This window comes from Eleutherodactylus coqui, chromosome 2, assembly GCF_035609145.1.
Source record: "Eleutherodactylus coqui strain aEleCoq1 chromosome 2, aEleCoq1.hap1, whole genome shotgun sequence".
Classification (NCBI taxonomy): Eukaryota; Metazoa; Chordata; class Amphibia; order Anura; family Eleutherodactylidae; genus Eleutherodactylus; species Eleutherodactylus coqui.
Window position 1 is genome coordinate 181,284,533 of NC_089838.1, and position 25,678 is coordinate 181,310,210.

General features: G+C 37.6%; 1 protein-coding gene across 1 annotated transcript in view; it reads right to left on the reverse strand.

Annotated features, from left to right (window-relative positions):
- Positions 1–25,678, reverse strand: part of SEMA3A (semaphorin 3A) — a 230,747-nt gene that overhangs the window by 23,036 nt on the left and 182,033 nt on the right. The window contains exons 12-15 of the mRNA XM_066592014.1: positions 11,362–11,453; positions 10,094–10,135; positions 6,734–6,891; positions 2,836–2,903 (exon numbers count right to left, since the gene is read on the reverse strand). Coding sequence (XP_066448111.1) covers positions 2,836–2,903; positions 6,734–6,891; positions 10,094–10,135; positions 11,362–11,453 — 360 coding nt within the window. The remainder of the gene's footprint in view (positions 1–2,835; positions 2,904–6,733; positions 6,892–10,093; positions 10,136–11,361; positions 11,454–25,678) is intronic.

The following is a 25,678-nucleotide window of genomic DNA, read 5'->3' on the forward strand; positions in this document are numbered from 1 at the left end:
TGGCAATCTGCGGCTTCTGCACATAGTCTGCCATTTTGGCAACAGATGCGCATGCAGAATCCGGGGTAAGGTCCATGGATAAATCCTGCAGCCTTAAATACATAATATCATGTTCCCTAATGGATATGATCCATGAAAGGAGATGAAACTTTAACTTTTTTTTCTTTTTTTTTACCCTTTTTAAACTTTTTTTTAACTTTAAATGTTCGCTGTTATCCATTGGATAACAGTTATCATGTGACTGGAACCACATACAGCAGTGCCCGGTGTCATCACCCTGCTCTCAGCTTCTCAACGGGGAGCAGGGTAATTTTAAATTTACCGGGCCTCCCGGCCTTCTGCGCATGCATGTGACGTAGTGACGTCTGGCGCACATGCGCAGACGCCGGCGTCAGGTCCTCAAGCACCAGAATTCCACGGTACATCGCAGAGGACGGGGGTGAGTACTCTTGGCTCCCTTCCCCAATCCGATCCATGAGGGAGCTAAAACTTTAACTATTTTTTACTTTCTATTCACTTTAATGCGATCGGTGTTATGCATTGGATAAAGTCAATTGTGTGACCGGGGCTCACTCACAGTAGCCCCCCCACATGACATCACCAGGTTGTCAGCTCTCAGGGGATGCATGTTTTTACTCCCCTGAGAATTTAAGCCCACAAAGACAGAACATAAAACGGCAATGGGGCCATCACTCAGGGGTTAAGAGGCCGTCACTCAGGGGTTAAGAAATCAGATCTCTCTAGTCATCCATCCAAAGTGGCTAAAAAGATCAAAGCTTTTAACTACAGACATTGCATGCTTCATAATAGTACTATGTAAGCATAATGCACAGTCATTTATTTTGATATGAATCAGTTGTATGGAAATTGACATCATTTTACGCTTTTGCATTATGGTTAGATTAGACCATATGTTGTTTGTATTCCTTTCTTTTTCTTTTAAGATTATAAACCCATTTGAACAGATGCCTTCTTTTACAATACTACTAATTCAATAGTGTGTCAGGGCATCTTTCAAACAAATAGCATAGTAAAAAAAAAATTATCCAAGCTCACCTGCCTACTTCAAAAAGACTAATGATATGAGATGATAGCAAGATACATTTAGGATAGAACTGGCTATACATGGTGAGATGTTTAAAAGGGGTTTTCCAAGTAGCACTTACTGTTAAAAGGTTATTCCCCATGCAATAAAATAACTAACCGGCATATACTCACTTGCCTATGCGGTCTCCTATGCACCTGCTCGGTCCTCCACTCTGTATTTCCAGGTTGCAGTTCCCACCAGTTTTTGGGACGTCGATAAAATAACTAACCCGCAAATGCTCAACTCTCCCGGCTCCCTGCTGTATTCTGTGCCGCAGGTCTACCCTCTGACGTCACCTTTACAGACTTCCCCAGCCTATTTACGGGATGTCATAGGCGCTGTAGTCAATGACAAAGCTCAGTGATTGAGTGCTGAGCTCTGTCACTGGTTGCTGCGCCTGTGATGTACTGTAAACAGGCTGGGAAAGCCTGAAAGGTGACATCAGAGGGTAGACCTGCAGCACAGAAGACAACAGGGAGCTGAGAAAGATAAGCATTTGCTGGTTAGTTATTTTGCTGCAAAGGGTGAAGTCAAACAAGTGTTTTTTTGTGCACGCCTACGCGCGCAAAAAAAGTGCGTCTAATAGAACCTTATTATGTGTTCACCTGTCCGTCTTTCATAGGCAAAAAAAGCTTGCATCTGCAAAAGATAGGACATCCAAACGCTGGGAAGGTCTGTGCTGCATGTAAAGATTCCCCTCATCACTAACCACTGCACACACAACTTGGTTGTGATTCTTCTTTTCTCTGTAACTAAAGTAGAGGATTGCGGAATGTTGCTGATTTTCCAATATGACAAAAAATCAGTAAGAAGTGTAAAATGCCCCCCCCCCCTCTTCCCCGCAAACAATCTGATTCTTGACTTTATCATCAAATCAAAGTATTATATACAGATTATAATTAATTCCAATGATACACAATGGATAAAGTGCTGCATTTTCCATAAAGGCAAAATTATAGGTTTTTTAATAGAACAAACTTGGATTATATAAGATAGGTAAAACTAACAACACCCTGCAAAGCTTGTAGAAAAAGAAATGGCACAACTTAATAGAATCTAGTTTACTAATTATGTATAATATTCTACAAAAGAAAATGACAATTTTGGCAGTTTACATGACAGTCCATATTGAAGGGGATTGAAATGAATAGAACAGCATTAGTAAAAGGGACTATCTAAACTGCTTTTAAGCTAGTTGCGTAGACAAGAAGCAGTGCTCCAGTGATAGCAAGCAATGTGGAGATTTACGATAGAAAATAAGGCATTAAAAAGCCTCAATTTTTGTTGCAAGCCTTGGATTGTATAGAGAGGGTTTGGCCAATCGGCCTAACAGATTTAATTATAATACCAGAAACTGATGTAAATTATAGCAGAAATCTACTCCAGTTCAAGGCTGGCGCTCATTTCTAAGTAAGCTCGTAGATGGCCTGAGATATGCCCCTCTTCATACATTAGGTGCATTGTTGGCCCCAATAAATTTTCCCCAATGAATTTGGCCTATTCAGCCAAGTGGTACATGCAGTGTTTCCACTTCTTCATGGAGCTTTTCACTCAAAATACTTAAAGTCATCACAGATTATAATGAATTTGTCTGACTTCAAATTGCTACCCCCCCCCCCCCTACTAAATAGTTTCCTTGTGCCATACATGATCTAAAGTGGTACAATAGTGGTTATAATGAGGAGTCTGTAGTTCTTCTCCGCTGAAGGAAGAAATCAATAATATTTTGGAATTAGAATGTTACTCACCATGATGTTGTAGATCTGAACAATGTGTTAGAGGATCTCCATTTCTGATATCTTGTCTTCTTGTGCGTCTAAGAAAAGTGCAAATAAGAAAAATATGTATGTAATTATCTTGGCTTTAACTTAAAAAACAAAGACAATCCATCACCTGGACGTATAGCAAAAGACTTTCCTTTTAGCATATCCGGCTGGGATAAGTATCCATGCTTTTTTCAGCTGTAGTCAACTATGCTTTTCAATGCTTGTTTTGTTTTCTTTTATAGTGAGTCAATACTAGACATATTCAACTGTATGAATACAGCTGCGTATATCCAGGCTGTACATTGTAAGATAATATGAACAAACCTTTAGTTAACTGGCAGCCAACTGACTACATTCTGCAGCTGAAAGTATCGTATACCTAATACTATGAAAAAGTTAACTTTCGAGACACTATGATAGTATTGTTATTCCTCTGTATCCTCGAATCTGCTGAAAAGCTGAAGAAACTTTTGGTACATTGTTCCCATTTTAAGGTAGGAGATAATAGTGCATATTATGTCATTAAAAATCTGAATCCATGTCCAACTGTCGAATTTCAAAGCCAATATTCTTTCAGAAAAGCATGTAACTCGACAAGTGAATTTAAGTAATTCCATATTTCATTTACAAAGACAAACCAACATTCTATTGTTATCTTTTGTCATGTAACAGTTTCTGATCAAGTTCTTTACACATCTAACAGCGTCTCGCACAAAGATCAATACATGTTCTTCAGATACGTGTATTGAGAAGGTGTGCATAGCTTCTCCCAGGGCAATTGGAAATATTGATCTCAGTTAAATCTCAAACTGCAAACTGCTGACATTTTGTTCGATAAGACGGAGAAGCATTGTTGGAAGGGTATTTCATTTTTTGCTTTACTTAGCAGGTCTGAAGAATTTAAAGTGGTCTCATTATCTGTTTAAAGACTCCAAGACTATTGAAACTTCAGCAAGCAACTTTTCAATCAATACTCTTACAATTATGAAGGCAGGATAATTCATGCATATATATAATAGCAAAACTACTTAGTATTATTATTGAATTTGAGTGTGCAAAAGTAAATAATTTTATATAGCACTACTCAGGGATGCTATTAAAACTAATATTAACAACAAGAACAGTAAATGAAGACTCATGTAGCAATCTGAACACTAAACAAAATGGTACACATAAGGTATGTGAAATGCTGCAATATGCCATATTTTTCTCTTTTACCATATTACCAAGAACACTAAATGAAGATTCATGTAGCAATCTGTGAGCAATAAAGAAAATGGTGCATATATGGTATGTAAAATACAGCAATATGGCATACTTTTCTCTTTTGCAGTACATAGGTTTAGGTACTAGATGAAGACTCGTGTAGCAATCTGAACACTAAACAAAATGGTACACATAAGGTATGTTAAATGCTGCAATATGCCATATTTTTCTCTTTTGCTGTACACAGGTTTAGATACATGACTAGAGATGAGCGAACGTACTCGGATAAGCACTACTCGTCCGAGTAATGTGCCTTATCCGAGTACCGCTGTACTCGTGCTGAAAGATTCGGGACGCTCCGCTGCTGACAGGTGAGTCGCAGCGGGGAGCGGGGCAGAGCGGGCGGGAGAGAAGGAGAGAAAGATCTCCCCTCCGTTCCTCCCCGCTCTCCCCTGCAGCTCCCCGCTCCGCAGCGCGTCCCGAATCTTTCAGCACGAGTACAGCGGTACTCGGATAAGGCACATTACTCGGACGAGTAGTGCTTATCCGAGTACGTTCGCTCATCTCTATACATGACCCTTGGTACTGCTGAGCTTAAATTACAATATTGCTTCTGCATTATTGTTGTGTTCAATGGCCATTTTTAACATAGGGGTTACTAAAAGCTTCACTGTTTTTCACAATGTCCATACATTAATCCCAAGTAAGAATATGAAATATGGTCATTTAGGCTCAGCAGTACCAAGAGTCATGTATCTAAACCTGTGTACAGCAAAAGAGAAAAATATGGCATATTGCAGCATTTAACATACCTTATGTGTACCATTTTGTTTAGTGTTCAGATTGCTACACGAGTCTTCATCTAGTGTTCTTGTTGTTGTTAATTAGAGATGAGCGAGCGTACTTGGCCACGCCCCTTTTTCGCCCGAGTACCGCGATTTTCGAGTACTTCCGTACTCGGGCGAAAAGATTCGGGGGGCGCCGTGGGTGAGTGGGGGGTTGCAGCGGGGAGTGGGGGGGAGAGGGAGAGAGAGAGGGCTCCCCCCTGTTCCCCGCTGCTTCCCCCCACGCCGCCACGCCTCCCCTGTCCCCCGGCGCCCCCCAAATCTTTTCACCCGAGTACTGAAATACTGGAAACGAGTGCTCGCGGTGCTCGATTGAATAATTACTCGAAACGAGTACGCTCGCTCATCTCTATTGTTAATATTAGTTTTAATTGCATTCCTGAGTAGTGCTATATAAAATTATTTACTTTTACATATTCAGATTCAAAAATGTATGTATCAATGTCTATAATATATATATATATATATATATATATATATATATATATATATACACATAACATATTATATTATATTTATAATATATATATATAATATTATATGTATTGTAATATATATATATATACACATATATATATATATATATATATATATATACACACACACACATATGCTTAGTAAAATATTCTACTGTTTAGATTTTTTGCAAAATATCCAGCATTTGTAGAAGTCCATTAATAAAAGCTGAGCACACAAAGCTGGGTGTAAATGGTAAAAGTGTCATTGTAGAAAATGGCTAGAGGATTTGCAAAGTCAGGACACAGCAAAAGGGATTAGTCTGAGAACAGAGCTGTAAATCCGCTTCTAATCATCTCACTCAGCTTCCTGTATACAAAAGTCAAGTATTCTTGGTGTAGAGACACTTGGTTGCATCAGTCATGTCAGCTGTTATAGAGGGATAATCAGTTATTTTCTGCTGGGGATCAAAGTCATTTCATACAAAGGCTGAAAAGGAAGTGTGCTACGTCTCCTATGCCTTGGAAGGTTGTTTATTAAATAGATTACTTACAGTCTACGTTGTGCATGCTAAGAACAGATTGCACAATTGCACAGAGGTGATTCAATTTGTTCAAGGACATTTTCAATAGAAAGCAATAACATTTAAATTTGAGATCCCATTGCAAATGTGATTGTTTTGTTAAGCAGAGAATTCATTTGTTTTATTAAACTCGGTGGCCCACTCTAACCATCTAATATATCAAAATAAACCATGAGGCACAAGTGGCTTCTCAGGAAAATTGCCCGCTGTTAATTTTAAGTCAAACATCTCAAAGAATAGAGTTGAGTAATTATGCCAATCTATTTAAAGAATTGCTGAAGAATATCAAACAAATGTCATATGTAGAAATTAAGTCAACACATAAGTTTATGAAATATGAGCCACAAAGCATTTTCCTACAGCTAAGTGGTAACTTTGTCTGCGATCAACTGTGGTCTCAGCTCTTTGATATGTAATGAATGAGAGGAGAACCTCTGTTCAAAGGCAGTGATTATGAGTCATTCAATTATATGATAATTAATGAACAAATATGTATGATGACCTTTAATGATAATGCATCTTTAACATCGAGCTTCTCCTATTCTTTCTTTTTCCGAGTCTGCTACGGGACGAATGGACATATGCATGTTTGAGACATTTCATTTCGTGCCATAAAATATAACTCAGCAGCACATACCATCTGCCCTGTTTGCTTTCTCTCCTATAACACCAAGCAGCCATATGTTATGGGGATTATGACATGTTGTAAGAATATTAAAGGTGCACAGGCTGTAAAACTCTACAGGCTAATACAATAAGCAGTACGTCAGAAGATAGCGAAGGTTATCACCTTTTAGAAGTCGGAAAATAACGGGAGCATGAAGAACCATCCCAGGCACAATAGGGGTCCCTGGCAAGACAACATTCAGCACATGCTTTTCCATAAACATCACAGCGGTGTAAAGGGATCTGGGAAACCCCCATCGGTGAACCAATGTAGAGTTGTTGCTGTAAAATAGACATTTTATTGTTTAGAGCAACATTAGTGGAAGAAATTGCACGGCAAAAATTTTCGATTGATAATGTATGTTTTCCAAGATTTGCTAGACACAAGAGAGGGGCTTACAGTTTTCTTTTTTTCTTACTTTTAATTATAGCCATAACTTGTTTCAGTAATTGCATCACTTAATTTTTTTTGTTCTTTAGAGAGAATAAAACGTTGCCATTTTAGTTTATGTAGCATTTGTGAATTTGGCTAAAAGCACAACCATCACAACACATTTCTATCAGTATGAGCACCCTCACATAAATATATTAAGTCCTAGCCCCCCATTCCTTCTCTCCTGGCTACTAGCGCTAACATGATTTTCATAATTATTGTCCTTAAAGGTATTCCTATAACTTTACTAAGTACCTTTTCGCCATGTCACTCATGCCCCCCCCCCCTTGTTACATGTTTATGGTTGCATGCTATTCATTAAATGTTTATGGCACTGTCTTCCCAGTTAACCTGTTGCCTTTATCGATATATATGGGTTCGTATTTGAGCCTCGGGTACTATTTTCAGTAGTGATATTGTACACGCTATGGCTGGATTTGCGCTACATGCCAGTTACAAAATTCAATACAAACAGTGAACAATGCTATCCCATCTGGTCAACCTGCTCTCTAAATTTGGACCAACTGGTGATCTACTTCAATCACTGCAGGAGAATTCTGGTATAACAAGGTGCCCATTTAAATGAATGTCATATATTGTCACGGTCAATTCTTCAGAATAGAAGGTACTCTTTGTGGTAGTTTTTTGTTCTGGTTAAAAGAGTACTTACTCAAGCACAGGAACCAGCTTTAGGATGTTTATAGAATGTATAGAAAGTGGATGTCAAGATCAAACAATTAACATTCAGCACAAAATCAAGGACTGGGTTCTCCAGGACATTATGGAAGAAGTTTATTTTGCCGACACAGATGAAATGGTATATATCTTCTCACAGAGTCTGCAAAATTGACACTTCCAGTGTTTTTCTGAGTAAATGTTAGCCAAGATTGATATATCATATGACCCTCTCACCATTTAAAAAATCTGAGCAGAATTCAATATGGTGGAGTTCAAAATGGCCACCAAAATATTTTTTTCCACTAAATAAAGCAGCCTCCCTCCCAATTATTACTTTTACACTTTGTAAGTCAATTTTCTCATTATTACTCCAGTTAAATAGTGTGTACAGACTTTTGCATCACCTTGTTTTATAGTGTCAGTACATACAGCACTCTTTTTTTAGTCAACTTTATTTATAGTATCCAAGAAAACTCATTTAATTGTGTATATAGAAACAAGAGAACTAAGCATATATTTTCCACAGGGGTAATATTACTTCTGCACATGTACAGCTATAGCCCTGCCACATTGTTTGATTTTTAAGTGGTTAGAAGCATTGTAGAAGTTCCATTAATTGCAAAACCCAAATGAATTAATTTTAAATTATATTTGGCTGTGGTTTTGCTCAATTACTATAAATGGTCACACACGTATACAGCATACAAAACACTGCATAGAACAATACATATAAAACTACAATATACTAGCTGTACAACATGTGCTTCTTTATAACCAAAGTCTGCAGCTGAATGCAGTGTCTGGATGTTATGACGAATACAGTTCTCATCATGGGAGAAAGCAGTCCCCATTCACTTAACATCAAACTGCCCAAGACGTAGAAAGACAGAAAGCCTTGAAGCTTGTAGCTGTATTTCCGGAGTTATACTGAGGATATATATTTTGATGCATTTAACTGTAGTTCTGCCAACACAACAGATCCCTCCCTGCTCTCAAATAAAACATGTTCCATTGCCAAATACAATTAAGTCAAACAGACAAAAAAAAATTCCCATATGGATAGTGCAAGCTGTTTCCAAACTGAGTTATGGCTTTTGTTTAAATATTTGTAATATCTAGGTAATACCACGCTTAACAGCCAAAGATGTTCTGTCTGTTTTCTATGCCTTAAACCTAAAGCACACAAAGGCAATAGAGAAGAATATGTGACCATTCATATCGCACAACGGCATAGACTATGTGACAGCCTCACCATAATCCTCATTTAATATAAATTCTTTTTTCCATTGTTTTGTCTATGTATTATGCATAGCTTCATCTGGAATTTCAGAACATTGCATTTGAGCGTGAAGAAAAGTATCATGGGACAGCAGGACATTTAATGTCTTACGTTAAAAGTCTGCTTTCCAAGTTTAAATATACATAGGTAAATATTTTCCAGTTAATGAGTTTGGAGAATGAAGTTGTAATTTTGTTATATTACTATGTTCATCATCATCACAGGTCTGTTCACTGTAATACGTTACAGAAACGTATCCTAGATAAAGTGTTACTCTACAATGAACAATAATTATGAGCTGTGTTTTTTTTTTATATATTTTCCATAAATGGCTACATTACGGAAAACATAAAAAACTTAAGAATAGCTTCTATTTAAAAATGTTGCATTTGTACTTTTTATTATTACAGAGCAACTTTCACTTTACATTCCGCTCTTGAAAATGAAAGTTCCTCTGTGGTTGCTATGAACAGGAAAGACAGGTATTTTTTTAGCAGGTGTCATAAATCTGCCCCATGAAATGCAGGACATAGAGCCTTGGTAAGGTGTTGGTCATGTGACCTGGGACTGAGTGAAAAGTGCAGAATACACAACCCAGAGGCAAAGAGCTGAGGATTCTTCACAGCTGAGGTCAGTGATTTGGATTTCCCCTAAATAAAATTTGAAAAAAAGTACTTCTTTAATATGGTTATACATTTATAATTCTAGGCAGGGAGAAGGGCTCCAGCTTTCTCAAATACTGTTGTTTTGTTTTCAATTAAAATGACAGACATTTTCTTTTAAATGTGTGTTTCCATACGTGCACAAATTACACGCCAGTATTAGAATCCAAGATAAACTATGGAAGAAGTTTGCCGTCAACTAGCTGACAAGTTTATGTTGTGTTTATAACATAAGAGCAATAGATGCATTTCAAAAGTTCCCTTTTCATGTGGCCTTTAATGACGCTGTTCTACAACCAGCGGATGTCAAATTAAAAGGAAAGGATGTATTATCACAATTAATAGACCGGCATCAGCCAAGATACTGTCAGGAGGATGTTAAGGCTATAGGATAATGGAAACATAGTAAGTGTAATAAAAGCAACTGCATACTTGCTTTGTGGAAATCTCCATGGATGAAATTACAGTTGGCTCCTGCAGAGAAAATGCACAAAACATATAGATTAGTTTAGTCTAATTACTATTGTCTATGCTTATAAATAATATTAGCATACAAAGGCCAAAACAAGTAAAAATACCAATCCAAATCAACACAGAAAATACTATTTAGAAATTGTGCAGAGCTTTAATAAAGCCAAACATTTTAATGAGATACATTATTTATTATCTCTGCTAACAATGCTACCTGCATTTACCAAGTATTTGTCTTTCTAATTAATACATACTCTTATGTTTCCGTGGTTTGAAGAGCCAGTATCCCCATTTTTGTGATTTTTCTCTCTTTAAAGCTTTTTTTTACTGCTATTCTGGGTATTGTTACAGACTGATATGCCTTCCAGCTTTATACATAGAGAATCACGTACTTCTACTCGCATATCCTAAGCCGCATATATTAATACTGGAGTTTTAAACACCTGAAGAATGCCTTAGAGAGACTTTTATAAACCGCATGCAATATGTGCTTATTTAAGTGGAAATAATATTTCAAGGGGCTGAGGACAACTCACTTCTTTGTAACAGAATACACTCATGTAGACAAATAGTAATTTGGCCAAGAAAACAAAGACAATTAAGAAAGGAGAGAAAAATAACTGTTATGTGGAAAACAATACAACAATGGAATTGAACAGAGATTGCTCATACCAGTTTAATTCCCACCCATAAAGCCTGTATAGTATAATTTTCAAATTAGTGGCTCAATACATTAAGAATTCCAGGGATCGTAATAGTTAAATTACTGCAGTGTCTATGGCCAGATTATAGAATGTGTGCATCCAGACACCGAGTTCTTACAGTTAATAAATTGTCCTTTAATTTACATACACAGTTGTTTCTTTATTATTTTCTTAAAAAACAAACTCATTGCACATTTTCGACAAATCTATATAATAGTAAGCACTCATGCACACAGCAGTTACAAACCCATGGGCACTCTGTGGATGCTGCATAGTGACTCTGTCAGCTATTGTATTCTATACCAGAAATACTCCTCCTAGGGAAGAGTACCTAGATAGTACGGCATCCAATTATGTATTATAAGCTGTGAGAAAAAGCCTCTGGGTGCATTTAAATGTCAGACATCTGATGGTAAAGTGTAAGCCTATACCGGACTATTGATACTGCTTTATGGATCTGGATAACATCGGTCTGTAATACAGCTATATGCATGAGGCCTTAGTGCTGCTATAAATTACACTTACCCTAAACACTGTCATTTCTTCCAGAAGGACTTCCTCCAAATCATGCCAAGTCTCCTTGGGAACAGAAACAACTTTTAAAACTGTCCCAATGTCTAAAAAATAAAAGATACATTCTGTATGTTAACATAGCTGAAAATAAAAGAAATATATTGAGGTCTAAGTCAGTTAGTTTATTTACGACATGGTTAGTACAGGCATAATCTATTCCCAATAACAGAAAAAATACAGCTGCATCTGCTTTATTTATATTAATGGTTTTTGGAACTCATTTTCTTATTAAATAGAAACATGCGTAATAAATCTAATAAGAGAAAATGACTAATTTGTAATACATTTTAATGGTATGAATGCAGCTTCAGTAAAAAGATATACTCACACAAAGAAAATATCTGTAATTAAATATAAAATGTGATGAAAATCATAGAAGGGACCAATATAATGAATTTTATTAATTTGTTTTTACTTTATCTGTGAGTTAAAAGGCAGCTTTTGGACTTCCAAGCAGGAAGTAGTAAAAATACATCACATTTGAAAACTTTTACCTATTGTTTCATATTTAAATATAGTTTAGTGGAAATATGAAAACCTTTTCAGTATCGTACTAGAAGCTATTATACCCCAGTGTGATATAATCCTTGTACATGTTTGTGTGTTTTATCGTTCTTTCACCAAAATAATCATGCATTAGGATGAACGATTCTGAATACCATTAACGTCAATGAGAGTAAAGATCTGGTTCACTAATTTGTCCTCCAGAAAGTCCCCAATGCAGCCAAAATTTCCCAAATTGCATGAGAACACAGCCACACATCTGGGGAACACTGTGCCTCTCCTAAAATTAGTAAAACTAGTATATAGTACACTATGCAAGACAGCAGGTGTGCTGCTTGTATAAAAAAGCAATGTCATAATTTTTTCAAGTACAAATTCTACCAGTTATACAGAAAAGTCAAGCATGGGACTCCTAATGCTCCTATTCCAAGGAAAAGCAGTACCGTTACCAAAACTTACAGCAAGGGAGACAGCAGGTATGTTGCTCATTTTAAAAGCAATGTCATCATTTTTTTTTCAAAGGACAGATTCTACTAGATAAACACAACAGCAAAGCAGGGCATTCTCATGGGAGAATGAGGAGGATGAGAAGGAGATAAAGTCCGCAAATCTTGAAGGAGCCATGAAACATGAACCACCACTTTCACCTTCTTGCTCTATCTACAGGACATTGACCCAGTGTATTGTTAAGGATATGTAACGCCCCTGGCCATGCATGCTGGACCACATGTATGTGGTCAGGTGCACCCTGCTACAGAGAATGTTCTGCAATGCCAAGCACACATCATCTCTTACATAGTGCAGGACACGGATGATTCCTTTGTCAAATAGGTGGTGGCTGGGAATCGGGTACTATAAGTTAGCATGGAACATCATGCTGCAAAAAGAGTCTGAGTCCACTAGCCTGAAAGGCAGCTGTGCAATGCTTGTGTTCAGTCTGTGTTTGTGGATGGTTGGGGGAGTATTTTCTATGTTCCCTTAGCTGGGGGATGGATGGCTGGCTGCTGACTTTGGACATGCTAAAATATGAGGTAGATGTCAATGTCGGTGAAGGTGGTGAAGTGATGATGGTGGTGGCTCAATTTATGCTCTTAATTTCCCTCTCCTGGCTCTGAAGCTGCAGCCTGGTCATCAATTGCAGCTTTTTCCTTTGGTATCTCCAATGCAACACTGGTGTACAAGCTTTCACAGCAAAGTAATATATCCTCTGGAGAATATCTGTCCCTAAGAACAGACCACATTTTTTTAAGTCATATGAATGTAATGCAGCTTCTCTGTCCTGTGCTCAGCTGACAAATAGGTGCTGATTACACTATGCCTATGTTATATATGGTTAGGTCATGTGAGGCAGATGTCCACTGAAACTGCTGCCTAAAAGTAAGATCGACGACACATTTGGTGATGGCATCAAGGCATCCTAGCTGCTAATTGGCTACATGCTGACCTCTATGCTAGTTATTATAGGAAATTCAATTGTCCATTATTTTTTTCCAAAAATTGAGTTGGACAAACCCGATTCAATTTAGCAAAAATAAAGTTGATTTTATAATCTGGCTGATCAAGACAAGCAATGCTATTCATAAACACTTGAGTACATATACAGTATCAGAGACCAAAAAGTTTCACATATACAAAGCTGCTAATAACAACTTTGGTCATCTTTAAGGGAACTTATCAAGCTGGAGAACAGCTAAATTTACAGCTTCCCCTCCATGCAGCAGCATGCTAAAGGTACTTCAACTTTTACCAATCATCTGACAGATAGAAGCAAAATTTGTTAAAAAATATGAATTTGCGTATTGTGGATTCGTGACAAATAGCATTGAACAATAAAATGATAATTAATGGCTTCTTGTGAGATATTGAGACTAACAGTTTGTAACTTCTACTTTTTATGTCTACCACATACATCAACAATTTGACGTACAGTTATATTCATGTTAATTACATTACAGATCACAACAAGCTGAAGTCTAGAAGTAATCTGTTAGATTTTGTCAATTTGTACTAGCATCTGTTGAGTAAATATCTGTGTATAATTAGAATGTATTCAGTTTAAATAGTATTAGCTTATCTTCTCTTTCTGCCTGCCAAAGTTAAAAGTAGACTATAAACTTAATTGGTATGGGACAGTTGGGCACTAAGACTGGGTTCAGATAGCATTATTCTTTCCATTTGCCTTTGTCTGTCCTGGGGTTCTGTTTGAATTGCCAAAAATAGTATTCAGACTGAATCTTGTATTAAACTATTGACTTTAATTAGTTGAATAGAGACAAGAGATGTGAACTGTGGATTTTCATTCGACATGGTTTCCATAATTTTTGGAAGACACAATTGTATAGTTGACTATACTATTGTGTCCACCAAAAATGACAAAAGCGAATGGAAACCACATCAGATGGTGACCAAGGTTTGCACCTTTGGCATCTGTTTGCCTAAATAAAATTGATGGTTCTGTTCTGGGTTCTATTTGAATACCATTTTTGGCTATTCAAATGGAACTCTGGCATGGAAAGGGTGAACAGAAAAAAAAATGCTATGTGAACCTAGCCTTATGCAGGCAAATGGGCTGCCGGCTAGCGCGGGATGAATTTTCGGGAAGGGCTTAAAAATATAAGCCCTTACCTGAAAATCATCCTAAAATGTGTAAAAAGTAAAAAAAAAAATATTCTCACCTTGTCCCGGCAGAACGATGTTAGCCCATTGAATTCAATGGAGCCGGCAATACAGCCGGCTCCATTGAAAGCAATGGGCTGCCGGCGATCGCACAATGAATTTTCGGGAAGGGCTTAAATATATAAGCCCTTCCCTGCAATTCATCCAGAAATGTGTAAAAATAAAAAATATATATATACCCACCTGGTCCCAGCAGACGGAGTTCAGCTGCGGCCAGCTGGCAGTTCTCCTAAACTGCTCTCTGTAGTATTCAGCAGCCGGGGATTTAAAATCCCCGCCAGCTGAATGAGCTGCCTCTGATTGGTCACAGCCTGACCAATCAGAGGCAGATCTCACTCACACCCATTCATGAATTCATGAATGGGTGAGTGAGCGCTGCCTCTGATTGGCTCAGCGCAGCTCTCAGCTGAATGACAGCAGTTCAGCACCACAGTGCAGGGGACAGCAGGAGAAGACACGGCTGTGCCCCGGCAGCTGAAGGGAGGTGAGTATCTATTTTTTTTGTTTTTTAAATCACTTTTAATTCATTTCCAGGGAATGGCTTATATGTAAAGCCCTTCCTGAAAAAGAATTCAGGTGTGACAGTGGACCATTGTCTTCAATGGAGTCGCCGGCAGCAGCAGCGGCTCCATTGCAGAGAATGCCTGCATTTTTATTCTTTTTTACACTAAAATCTTTCTTTTTCAGGTAAGGGCTTATATTTTTAAGCCCTTCCCGAAAATTCATCCCGCGCTCGCCGGCAGCCCATTGCTTTCAATAGAGCCGGCTGTATTGCCGGCTCCATTGAATTCAATGGGCTAACATCGTTCTTCTCTGCCACAGCTGTTACAGCTGTGGCAGAGGAGAACGATCGTTATGCTGACAGTGGGGGGGGGGGGGTCTTGCCACTATTGTGGCTTAATAGTGAGACCTCGGAGCCCGAAATGCAGCACTGCATGTTGCTCCTTGCCTGCCCTATCCATTTCTGTGTTTTTTACATGACTTTGGTGATTTGCTAAGATTTTCACAAATGAAAACCTTAGCGGAGCACCAGTCATACAAAAATGCTCGAGTCGCCCATTGACTTCAATGGGGTTCGTTACTCGAAACGAACTCTCGAGCATCACTGAAAGTTCGACTCGAGTAACGAGCACCCGAGCATTTTGGTGCTCGCTCATCTCTATTGACTACCTATCTTGAAAATAGTTCATCAATGATGGAGTTCCAGTAAATCCCTTTCATTATTGGGGCAGAGCATTATAAATATTTACCCTATAAGGTGTCTACTGGGTTTTGTTTTGACGTCTTTGAGTTGTTGTACATGTGTTCTTTTTGAACCTAACTAGGGAAGATTATACTGGAGGATTCAAGAAAGTGAAAGATTTGATGCTTATCAGTGGGTTGGGCCAAAAAAGGGGCAGGTAATGTCCAAGAGTAATAAAATTCCCCATATGCTTAAAGTTTTCAATCTATTTCAGTGCTGCAAGTTAATTCATCTTAAAATGGAGAGCTTCATGCCCTCCTATTCCTGGCATGCATCACCCAGGGCAAACGCCCAGCAAGCTCTTTCCCTGCTCACATCCCTCTCTAATACTATTGCATTAGTCTTTTTTGCACAGTAGAATGGTATAGTCCATTGACTGGCCTTTCAATGATGTAACCAAGTAAACATGTCTGATATTCAACTCGCACTGATCAGATATCTAATAGGCAACTTGATTACTAAGGAGCAGAACTCATACAGTATTACTCCCTGCAGCATTCTCTGTGAAGAAGCAGTCCTTATATATGTAGGGGCCTGCAAAAATGCAGTCATAAGCTCTCGTTCATGACCTGAAGGTTGCAAGTTCAATCCCCGCTTGGTTCAGGTAGCCGTCTCAAGGTTGACTCAGTCTTCCATCCTTCTGAGGTTGGTAAAATGAGTAATAAATAAATTACATGAAAGCGCTGTGGAATAAGTTGGCACTTTATAAATAACAAGATGTATTTTATTTTTATTCATCTACTTCTATCTCCTCTGTGGGGTGATTTTCTTTTCCAGTTGACTTTATTAACAACAACATTCCAACATTTTCTGCAGACAGTTATGTGTGTGTTTTCTTTAACAGCAGCTGTTAATAATGTTAGGTGCTCAAACAAAAACACAACTGTATCCAGGTGATGTTCTGATATTGTTGTTTAGTAAAGTCAACTGAAAAAACACCACACAGAGGAGACAGGGAGAAGAATATAAGAGCTGCTTCTCCACAGACATGGACAGATATGATGATGCTGCAGGTAGTAATATTGTATAAATTCTACCCCTCAGTAATTTACTATTCACACCTGTTAGATAACTGATCAGTGCTTGTTGAATACCAAGGATAACATGACTGACAACTATTACTATGGACAGATCAGTCAATGGGCTGCACCATTCTACTGTGCAGATAGGGGACACTGCACTGGTATAAGGGAGGGCTGTGAGCAGAATTTTAAATACATGTAAATTAGAAAATTGTATGACTTCCCATTTTATAACCAAATAAATAACTGTAAAGACAGTAGAAAGCGGATAACCTCTTTAGGAAGTTGTCATAGATTAGAATCTTTTTCTGTAGAGTATCAACCTCCAGTTAAAACAAATACTGTTCTGACAGTTAATAAGACCTATGTATATAAGACTAACATTAAATCAATGGTTGTGTGCAACTAGATTTTACAAAAAAAAATAACTAAAATGAAAAAAAAAATCAGAACCCTTCTTTGTAAGTGTGTGTTCTGTACAATATTAGATAGGCAATATCTTTTTATGTTCTTCATATATGCTATAGAATTCATGCATTCCAGATTACCAGGGACTAGGCAAACTTGAGACAAGCACAATTTCAAGAATATAAGAAGCAGGACTTAGGGTATATATACATGACTACATTTCTTGATAGTAGGACATCAAGAGCTTTCATAGTGCTTTCTGTATAGTGTTTTGTCTTATGTATGTATATGAAATAAATGTGTTAAATTAACCTTTAACTATTCTATATCCCCTGGTAGCTACCAATTGAAAACATGAAACTAATTTTATTGGAACCTTATACTAAGCAGTGGCAAACAATTAATGGCTTGTACAGTATTTGGGGCTTAGATAGTATTTGGGGTAATAAATTTGTAGTGCAATGGAAATTCCATAAAGTATGCAGGATCTGCATATTGTATATGCTGGCATACATAATTTGCAAATTAAACTCTTTTGGGGCAAAGGCATATGTCCATATTTTCAGGGTATGGGCTGTCGCTGTATTCCACAGACAGTACATGGCTCCATTATAGCCTATGAGGCTAGTCATGTGTTTTCACACAGAGTGATGGTCCACATAAGAAAAAATCAATGCAGATTTTATTCTCATCCAAGAATAGGACATAAAATGCACTGTGTCTGATGTGAACTTGCATTGTGGCTGTGTTCCTTTGGCCTTAGCTTTATCAAGAAGTATAGCTTGCAACTCCTGGGCTTTACCGAGGGTATATTTTTTATACTCATTAAAAAATCATATGTACCCAAAATGGTACCAACAGAAACTACATCTCACGTTGCAAAATAAACTCCCACACAGCCCCATCGACAGAAAGAAAAACATTATAGGGGTCATAAGATAGTGGCAAAAATTGTTTAAAAGTTTATAAATACATATATTATATGGTACATTAAGGGGTACCTTTAAGCAAACAACTCACCATGCAAAAAAACAAGCCATAATAAGGCTAAATTGACAGAATGATAAAGTGGTTAGGGTTTTTTGAAAGCACGAAGAAAAAATAGTTATGTTAATCCATAGCAATAAACCATAATGAAAAATTAAATAGTATCATAGCATGTAAAGCTAAAAAAAAGACATATGTCCATCCAGTTCAGCCTATTAACCTCCCAATGCTGATCGAGAGGAAGACAAAAAAAACTCAGTGAGTTAGAAGCCAATTTTCCCCATTTAAGTGGAAAAAAATCCTTCAAGACTCCAACCTGGCAATCGGAATAATCCCTGGATCAACAACCCTTTCGAAGTTATTAATGATTATATCATATAGTATTGTATCACTCAAGAAAAACGTCCAGGACCCTCTTGAACTCTTGTCATCACTACCTCCTCAGGCAGAGAGTTCCATAGTCTTACTGCTCTTAGAGTAAAGAACCCCTTTCTATGTCAGTGTAGAAACCTTCTTTCCTCTAGATGTAGAGGATGCCCCCTTGCTACAGTCACAGTCCTTGGTATAAACAGATCATGGTAGAGTTCCCCATATTGTCCCCTGATATATTTATACATAGTTATTAGGTTGCCATCTTTTTTCTAAATAAAATAATCCCAATTTTGATAACCTCTCTGGGCATTGTAGTCCATCCATTCCATTTATTACTTTAGTTGCCTGCCTTTACCTGCTCAAGCTCTCATTTGTCCTTTTTGTGTACTGGTAGCCAAAACTGTACACAATATTCCATGTGTGGTCTGACCAGTGACTTGTAAAAAGGAAGAAGAATGTTCTTGTCATGTGCCCCTAGACCTCTTTTTTTCACTCCATGATCCTATTTGCCTTGACAGCAGCTTCCTGGCACTGGTTGCTCCAGTTAAGCTTACACTTATCTAAAACCCCCAAGTCAGTTTTTCCCAGTTTTCCCATTTACACCATTTCCCATAGTGTGTAATGGTGACATGTATTTCCTCTGCCTATGTACATAGTTTATCCATATCCTCTTGCAATCTCCTTGCGTCCTCTCTTGTGTTAATATCTTTACCCACTCCATATTATGCAAAATTCCATTTTACTTTTATTTAAAACACTTTTCACTTGCCAATTGAAACTGTGCCTAAACCATTGGAGAACATATAGTTTAATAGCCAAATAAAAGGCAAGTGCTGCAGTGTTGCAATGAGTCATCCTAAAAACACAACAACATAGTTATCATGGCGCAATGGCCACATCAACATTGTAGCATGATGACTATAACACAAAAGCAAGTCTGGGCTGATGTCAGCCCAGAACATGTAACAGTGGTACTTCTGCATTCACAGGAAAATAAATATCGTCTTGGCAGCATCCAAAGTGATAAAATTTGACAAAGACTGTATTTCTTTCTGTAAACGTTGCTAGTTACTGTACTTTTATGGAGGAATAAAGACGACTTAATTTTATCACTTTGGATGCTGCCAAGACTTTATTTATTTTCCTTTGAATGCTGTGGAGGTGTGATCCAACCTCCATCTTGGCTCTGCATTTTGCACTCCCGGCCTTTTTCTAGGCAGTGAATGCCACCCGGTGCTCCTGATATCGGATGTAAGGGTATCTGCTGCTGGTGACTGAAATATTAGGTACTGCTGCATTTACCCTGTCATTTGTCACTGGATGCCGATGAGTCCACATTTATCTGATGTTATGTGGTTAGACTGGTCAACGGTGAGGTGTTACACCTAGCTGCCCAATTAGCCACTGTTATAGTATTTATTTTTTGGCCCCTCCTCTCAGAAAGCATCAGTTATTTCTCTGTATTGGTGAACTTCTTGTCTGGTCCACGTCTCGCTAGTGTCAACCCTCAGACAGATAAGTCCCTAATGTTCATACTTGTTGTTGTGGTGTTACATCTACTTCCTATACTGCTGTGACATTTGCTATTAACGTCCGTCTATTGTCACCCCATTTTGCATCTAGGGACAGATAAGGAAGTGCTCAGGTGCCTGATGATGGGCTGCCCTTGCCAGGGTGATTGCCCCAATTTAGGCAGGATTTTGCCATCTTAGTATATTAGGGTGAGAAAACGCTTTCCCCCTTTTTTAGTTTTGTTATTAGTCATTTTGTTCAATGAATTGTTAATTGAGTGTAAATCTATCCTTTTTGGACAACTATTAAGGCTGATCAAGATAATAATATTTTGACATCCAGCTAGAACATAATACTAGTAATGCTAGTTTGAATTTTCTAACCACATGAATAATATATATCACACTTAACCTTTTAAAGATCAAGAGCTCTTTTCATCTTTTATCCTTGCTTCTCAAGAGCTACTTTTTTTTTTCAACATAGCCAGATGGGAGCTTGTTTTTTGCAGGATGAGTTATTTTTTAGAACTACTATGTAATGTACCAAATCCAATATTATCAAATTTGTATTGCTCTTTTGTTTTATTACTTTTATTGAAATAACCTTTAAAAGAAAGTTTTTTTCTCATAATATTCTGAGATCTGTAACTTTTTGCCGGCGATGGAGGTGTACAATGACTCTTTTTTTGCAAGGTGATCTTTAGTTTTTATCGGTACCAATTTTGCGTACATATGTCTTTTTAATAATTGTTTATTCCTCTATTTTAAGGAGATGGGTGCCCCCAAATTCAATTTGGCATTATATAATTTTTTCTTCTTACAATGTTCACCAAACAGGATAAATAATGCAATATTTTAATAGTTTGAACATTTCCAAATGTGGTAATACTAATTTTGTTTTATTTATTTTTTTATATGAAAAATGGGGAAGCGGGGTTGGATAGTTTTAAAAATGTAACTTATTCCTACATTCTTTTTCTCATTCCCTCATAGGGAACTTCAAATTGCAATGGTTTTAGCACTTCTACAATATACTGCAGTACTTTTGTATTGCAATCACTTGCATTTTTAATGATCGTCTACAAGCAGCGCTTAATAGACTGCAATACCTGGCAGCCCTGAAAGCCTTCATTAAACTCTAGAACCCATCGGCACCCCATGTTTGTGCAACAATGGGGCACTTAGGGGTGGGGTGGGTTGACTGGCCTTGAATGGAGCAACATTGCAGGTGGATGTCAGCTGTTAGAAACAGCCAACACCCAATGGTATGTAGCAGGCTTGCCTCCAGATCTCACTCCATATACTACCTTCTGAGCATCTGTGGCAAGTAGTGCTTTATAGCTTAAATATCCCAGTTTGTGTCACTGGCTGTTAAATGCATGGTCTAGATATTGCTTAGCATTGGTACCCAACACACCCAAGCTGCTTTCATGGTTGGACTGCCTCACCAAAGTACCAGAGGATCCTCCACTAAGACAGTTCTTACATAGTAATCTACCTCAACTTTCTAGAAAAAGACATTATTATTTGAATCCAATCTAGATTCAATTACTCACTACAAGAAATAGTTTTTAGTGAACAGTTTAACAAATAATTTTTAGGATATATTAGTGGTATATATATCATGTGTGCACAATGATAATAGTATAGTGTAGAAGGCAGTTAAAAGTGGACATGAACATGTTCAATTTAAATCACTGGTGGTTCCCTGTAATCATTTTCTCCAGTGTGCCCATAGTATCCCAGTTTGACACTAGTTGCACCAGTGAGTGAACTCTTATCAAAGCAACTCAAATATGCCAGCTAAACAGCTTGAAATATTCCGGCTTGCCAGAAGAATAGGACAGCTGAGCATCTACGGGAAAAGTTTTTGTAGGCTACAACAACAAACTATTCATAGACAGAATTCATGTAATTCCATGCAATTCTGAAATCTTGATGTGATTAATAGCAATCATTAACATACTCATAGTATAGTAATACAATGTGATATTTTCCCAAGGCAAAATGGCATGGATTAATTACAACAATTTTCATTCAAAAGTGAAAAGTAGTATTTTGAATGCTGAATTTAATTTACGCACTGAAAGAAATATGTCAAGAAGAAAATATTGTAGTGAGAAACTTCAGCACTTATTACACCATAAAGGTTTTAGGGTAGATGCAGACTTTGATAAGTAAAGGCTGAAATCTGACAACTAACCTCTGGGCACCTTAATTAAAATGAATTGGCTCTCTCTAAAGAATACTCAATGTAAATTGTGAAGCCTCTGCAGAAACTTTAGAGGTCAAAGGTAACATAAGTTAATCACTATGGAGACTGTGATCAGGCCTCAGGTACCAAAGCTGCACTGTATCTGAGCTGTAGATCAGGTTTTGAAGAATAGAATTTCAAATACTTTCACACAAATTAAAACATCTTCTTCTTTTAAGATCAATAGGCTCCAATTTACAGCCTGGCTAACGGATAAGAGGGCTATTAATTCACTTTAATGACAGAAGCGCTTCCACTATTTGAAATATTACCTCAGGTCATATATTTAGGGAATTGATCCACCAAGACATTGATTGCACTTGGTTAGTCATACAAGCTGCAGGATGTATGGAACAATGCAAATGTTATACTTAGTATATAATGATTAATAAAAGCAAATAATGACATATTCATTACACTGTATTTCTGGATACCCTATATTGTATTGTTGTGCTATAGTTATAACCTATATAGCCTTTTTAACCTCTAGGATGGTTTTTAATCTACAAAAAATGTCTCAAAACTCCAGTTTAGATGTTTTGACTACTAGCATGTTTTAGTGCTGAGACTTAAGACTGACATTGATGGGGATTATCCAAGGAAGTAAAGGAGTACTTAGACATCCATGAACTGTTCGGTTTGGATTATGTGCTTGCTATCTAGAAGAGATGAAAAGCATCTGCCTTTTAACCAAATGAACATGTTCGTAAAGACTGGTTATGAGAAGATAATTGCTAATGAATAATTAAACTTCTTAATTAATCATGGTGATGACAAAGCAGTGCTATGAAGGTATCAGTGCTCTAAGTCATGCTATGTAAATAATAAATAGTCTTTGTCTGTCATGACTGTAATACAGCACATGTGGACCCACTGACTGGTTTGGTTTAGAATACTTCTGAGGGCTGCCCTAAGGTGTCCCATGGGCTTTTCCCTTTAAATCTCTTTTTTAAGGATTTGGGCTTTGCTGCAGAGAACCCCCCACGTTGTTTTCCCAGGAGAAGTTTCAGTACGGTGGTTGCAGGTTAAAAGGAACCAAATGGACAAGCAAGGATGTAATCATTATAACAGGCTGAGGTCAGAACAGACAGAATCCATGCAACACGGAATATCAGGATAGAGGCCAAGGCAGGCAACAAACAGGCAAGATAGTCAGAAAACAAGCCAGGGTCAGGACAGACAGAATGTGTGAAAGCTAGGTAGTCAGGCAGAGGGTCAAAACCAAAAGTCAAATATGATACAGGTACACTTTCACAGTACCACTAAAAAAGTGTTGCTCAGACATGCTCCAATGGGAAAAAGTACTTTAAATAACTGAGGAAGCAACAGGGAACAGAAAAGTTAGGTGTGCACACTGGTCTTTTAATCTCTTGAGGACTTGGCCAGTTTTTGCTTTTTAATTTTTGTTTTCTCCTCCCCACTTTCAAAAAATCATAACCTTTTCATTTTATCGTTGATGTAGAGCTTGATTTTTGTATGAGGAGTTGAATTTTTGAATGATACTATTACATAACAGCACTGCAGTATATAGCATTTCTGCATTGCACTACAGTATATTGCATTGCAATAGGCATTCTATTAAAGCATGCTACAGGCAAGTCTTAGGGCTCAGTCAGATGAGCATTTTTGTGCACGCTTGTTAGGCGCATTTGCGATGCGCACCAAAAAAAACCAATGCTTTTCAATGAAAGTGGTCACATGTGCGTTTTTTCCATGCAAATAAAATTTGCACCTGCAAAAGATAGGACATGTGAGTTCCAATGCACCTGGTCATGCGCTTTTTTCTCCACACGTAGTGCGATTTCTTTTCCCGTGGCTAAAATGTGTAAAAAATGTACTCGTCTGACTGAGCCCTTAATAGGCAGAAATACATGGCAGCCATGGGGGCCTTGTAAAGGTCTTTGGCTGCCATGACACCCTGCAATCTCATCATGGGGAGTCCATTTAAGACTTTTAAATGACCATTGTGACATTTAAATGCCACTGTCAATTCTCAGCCTGATGTCAGCTCTAAGGGGTTAAGAAGCAGGCTGAACATATGCATGTGCGCAGTATGGGCAGGTAATATGGTCAAGGGGATAGTCAGGTGTCTGCCCCATAAAAGACCCAGAGCATGCTGATGGTTGCAATTGGTAGAAGGGGGAGGTGAGGAGAGGCACTCTGGGCTGCCATAACAAAGGCTGATGGTGCAATATACATTATTCGTCTCACAAGTCTTTACTGATTGTTCAGGCCAGCCAAATACTCTGTGCTATAGTATCATTGGATAATATTGTCAGATTCCACAGTTACATGCTAATTAACACTTCTGTCATCTTTAACCAATTATCTACTCAGGATTATTACTATTCTACATATGCCACAAACATGAGAACAGCCTGGGGAAAACATACATGTTGCAAACCTGCCTTGGCTTGCACGACATTAAGTCTAATTTAATTAGCTTGGACAATACAATAAATGTAAAATGTATAAATATAGATTTGTAAGTACAAGATATACGTATTGTAATGAGGTTGACAAGCCTGTACAAAGTAACACTCTCTTGGCTTGCTTAAGGGAAAAGGGCATGCAATGTGAAGGCGAATATGGAACAACATTTAAAATAATTGCACAGAAATACCCATACTATTTTTGGCCTACAGCTAAAATCGTATTACTGTATGTAAATATCATAGACCCTAGCTCACATTATTTCTGCAATTGCAAATAGAGACTTGTTAAAAATAATGACACTGATACCATACTGTAATTTGGGATTAGTAATTCTAGAAAGTCTTGTAACAATGTATAAGTTGTAGCGCTGTATAATACTTGCATGATAAGAATTATCCTATAATTTAATATACGTCTATAACCCTTGGAGACTACAAGATTTATTCAATGTGTTACATACAGTGATCAACAGTTATAACTGTAAATTTAATGTAATATTAGGCATAGTACCAATGGCCAATATTACATTAAACAGTTTCCTTGCTACCCATAGTTGAGATTCCTGAAAGCATTTCTGTCAGAAAATATAGTGAGGTCAGCATCCATCTGAAAGACAGATAAAGTTTTATAGCTCCCACAGAATCAGATTAGCAGAAAGGGAACTAATTGTAAGAGCTCGACACCATAACACCCATAGCAAAAATTATTTCACACTTTAATTCTCAATCCACATATGCCCTCTTCCTGAACTAACTGTAAGACTTTCCCACAGATGTAAAATGTTAGGAGGTAAAGCTTCAGCTCAGTGTTCAGTTTTCGTCTGATTTATGTTAGGCATCAATTTGAACTGAGTCAG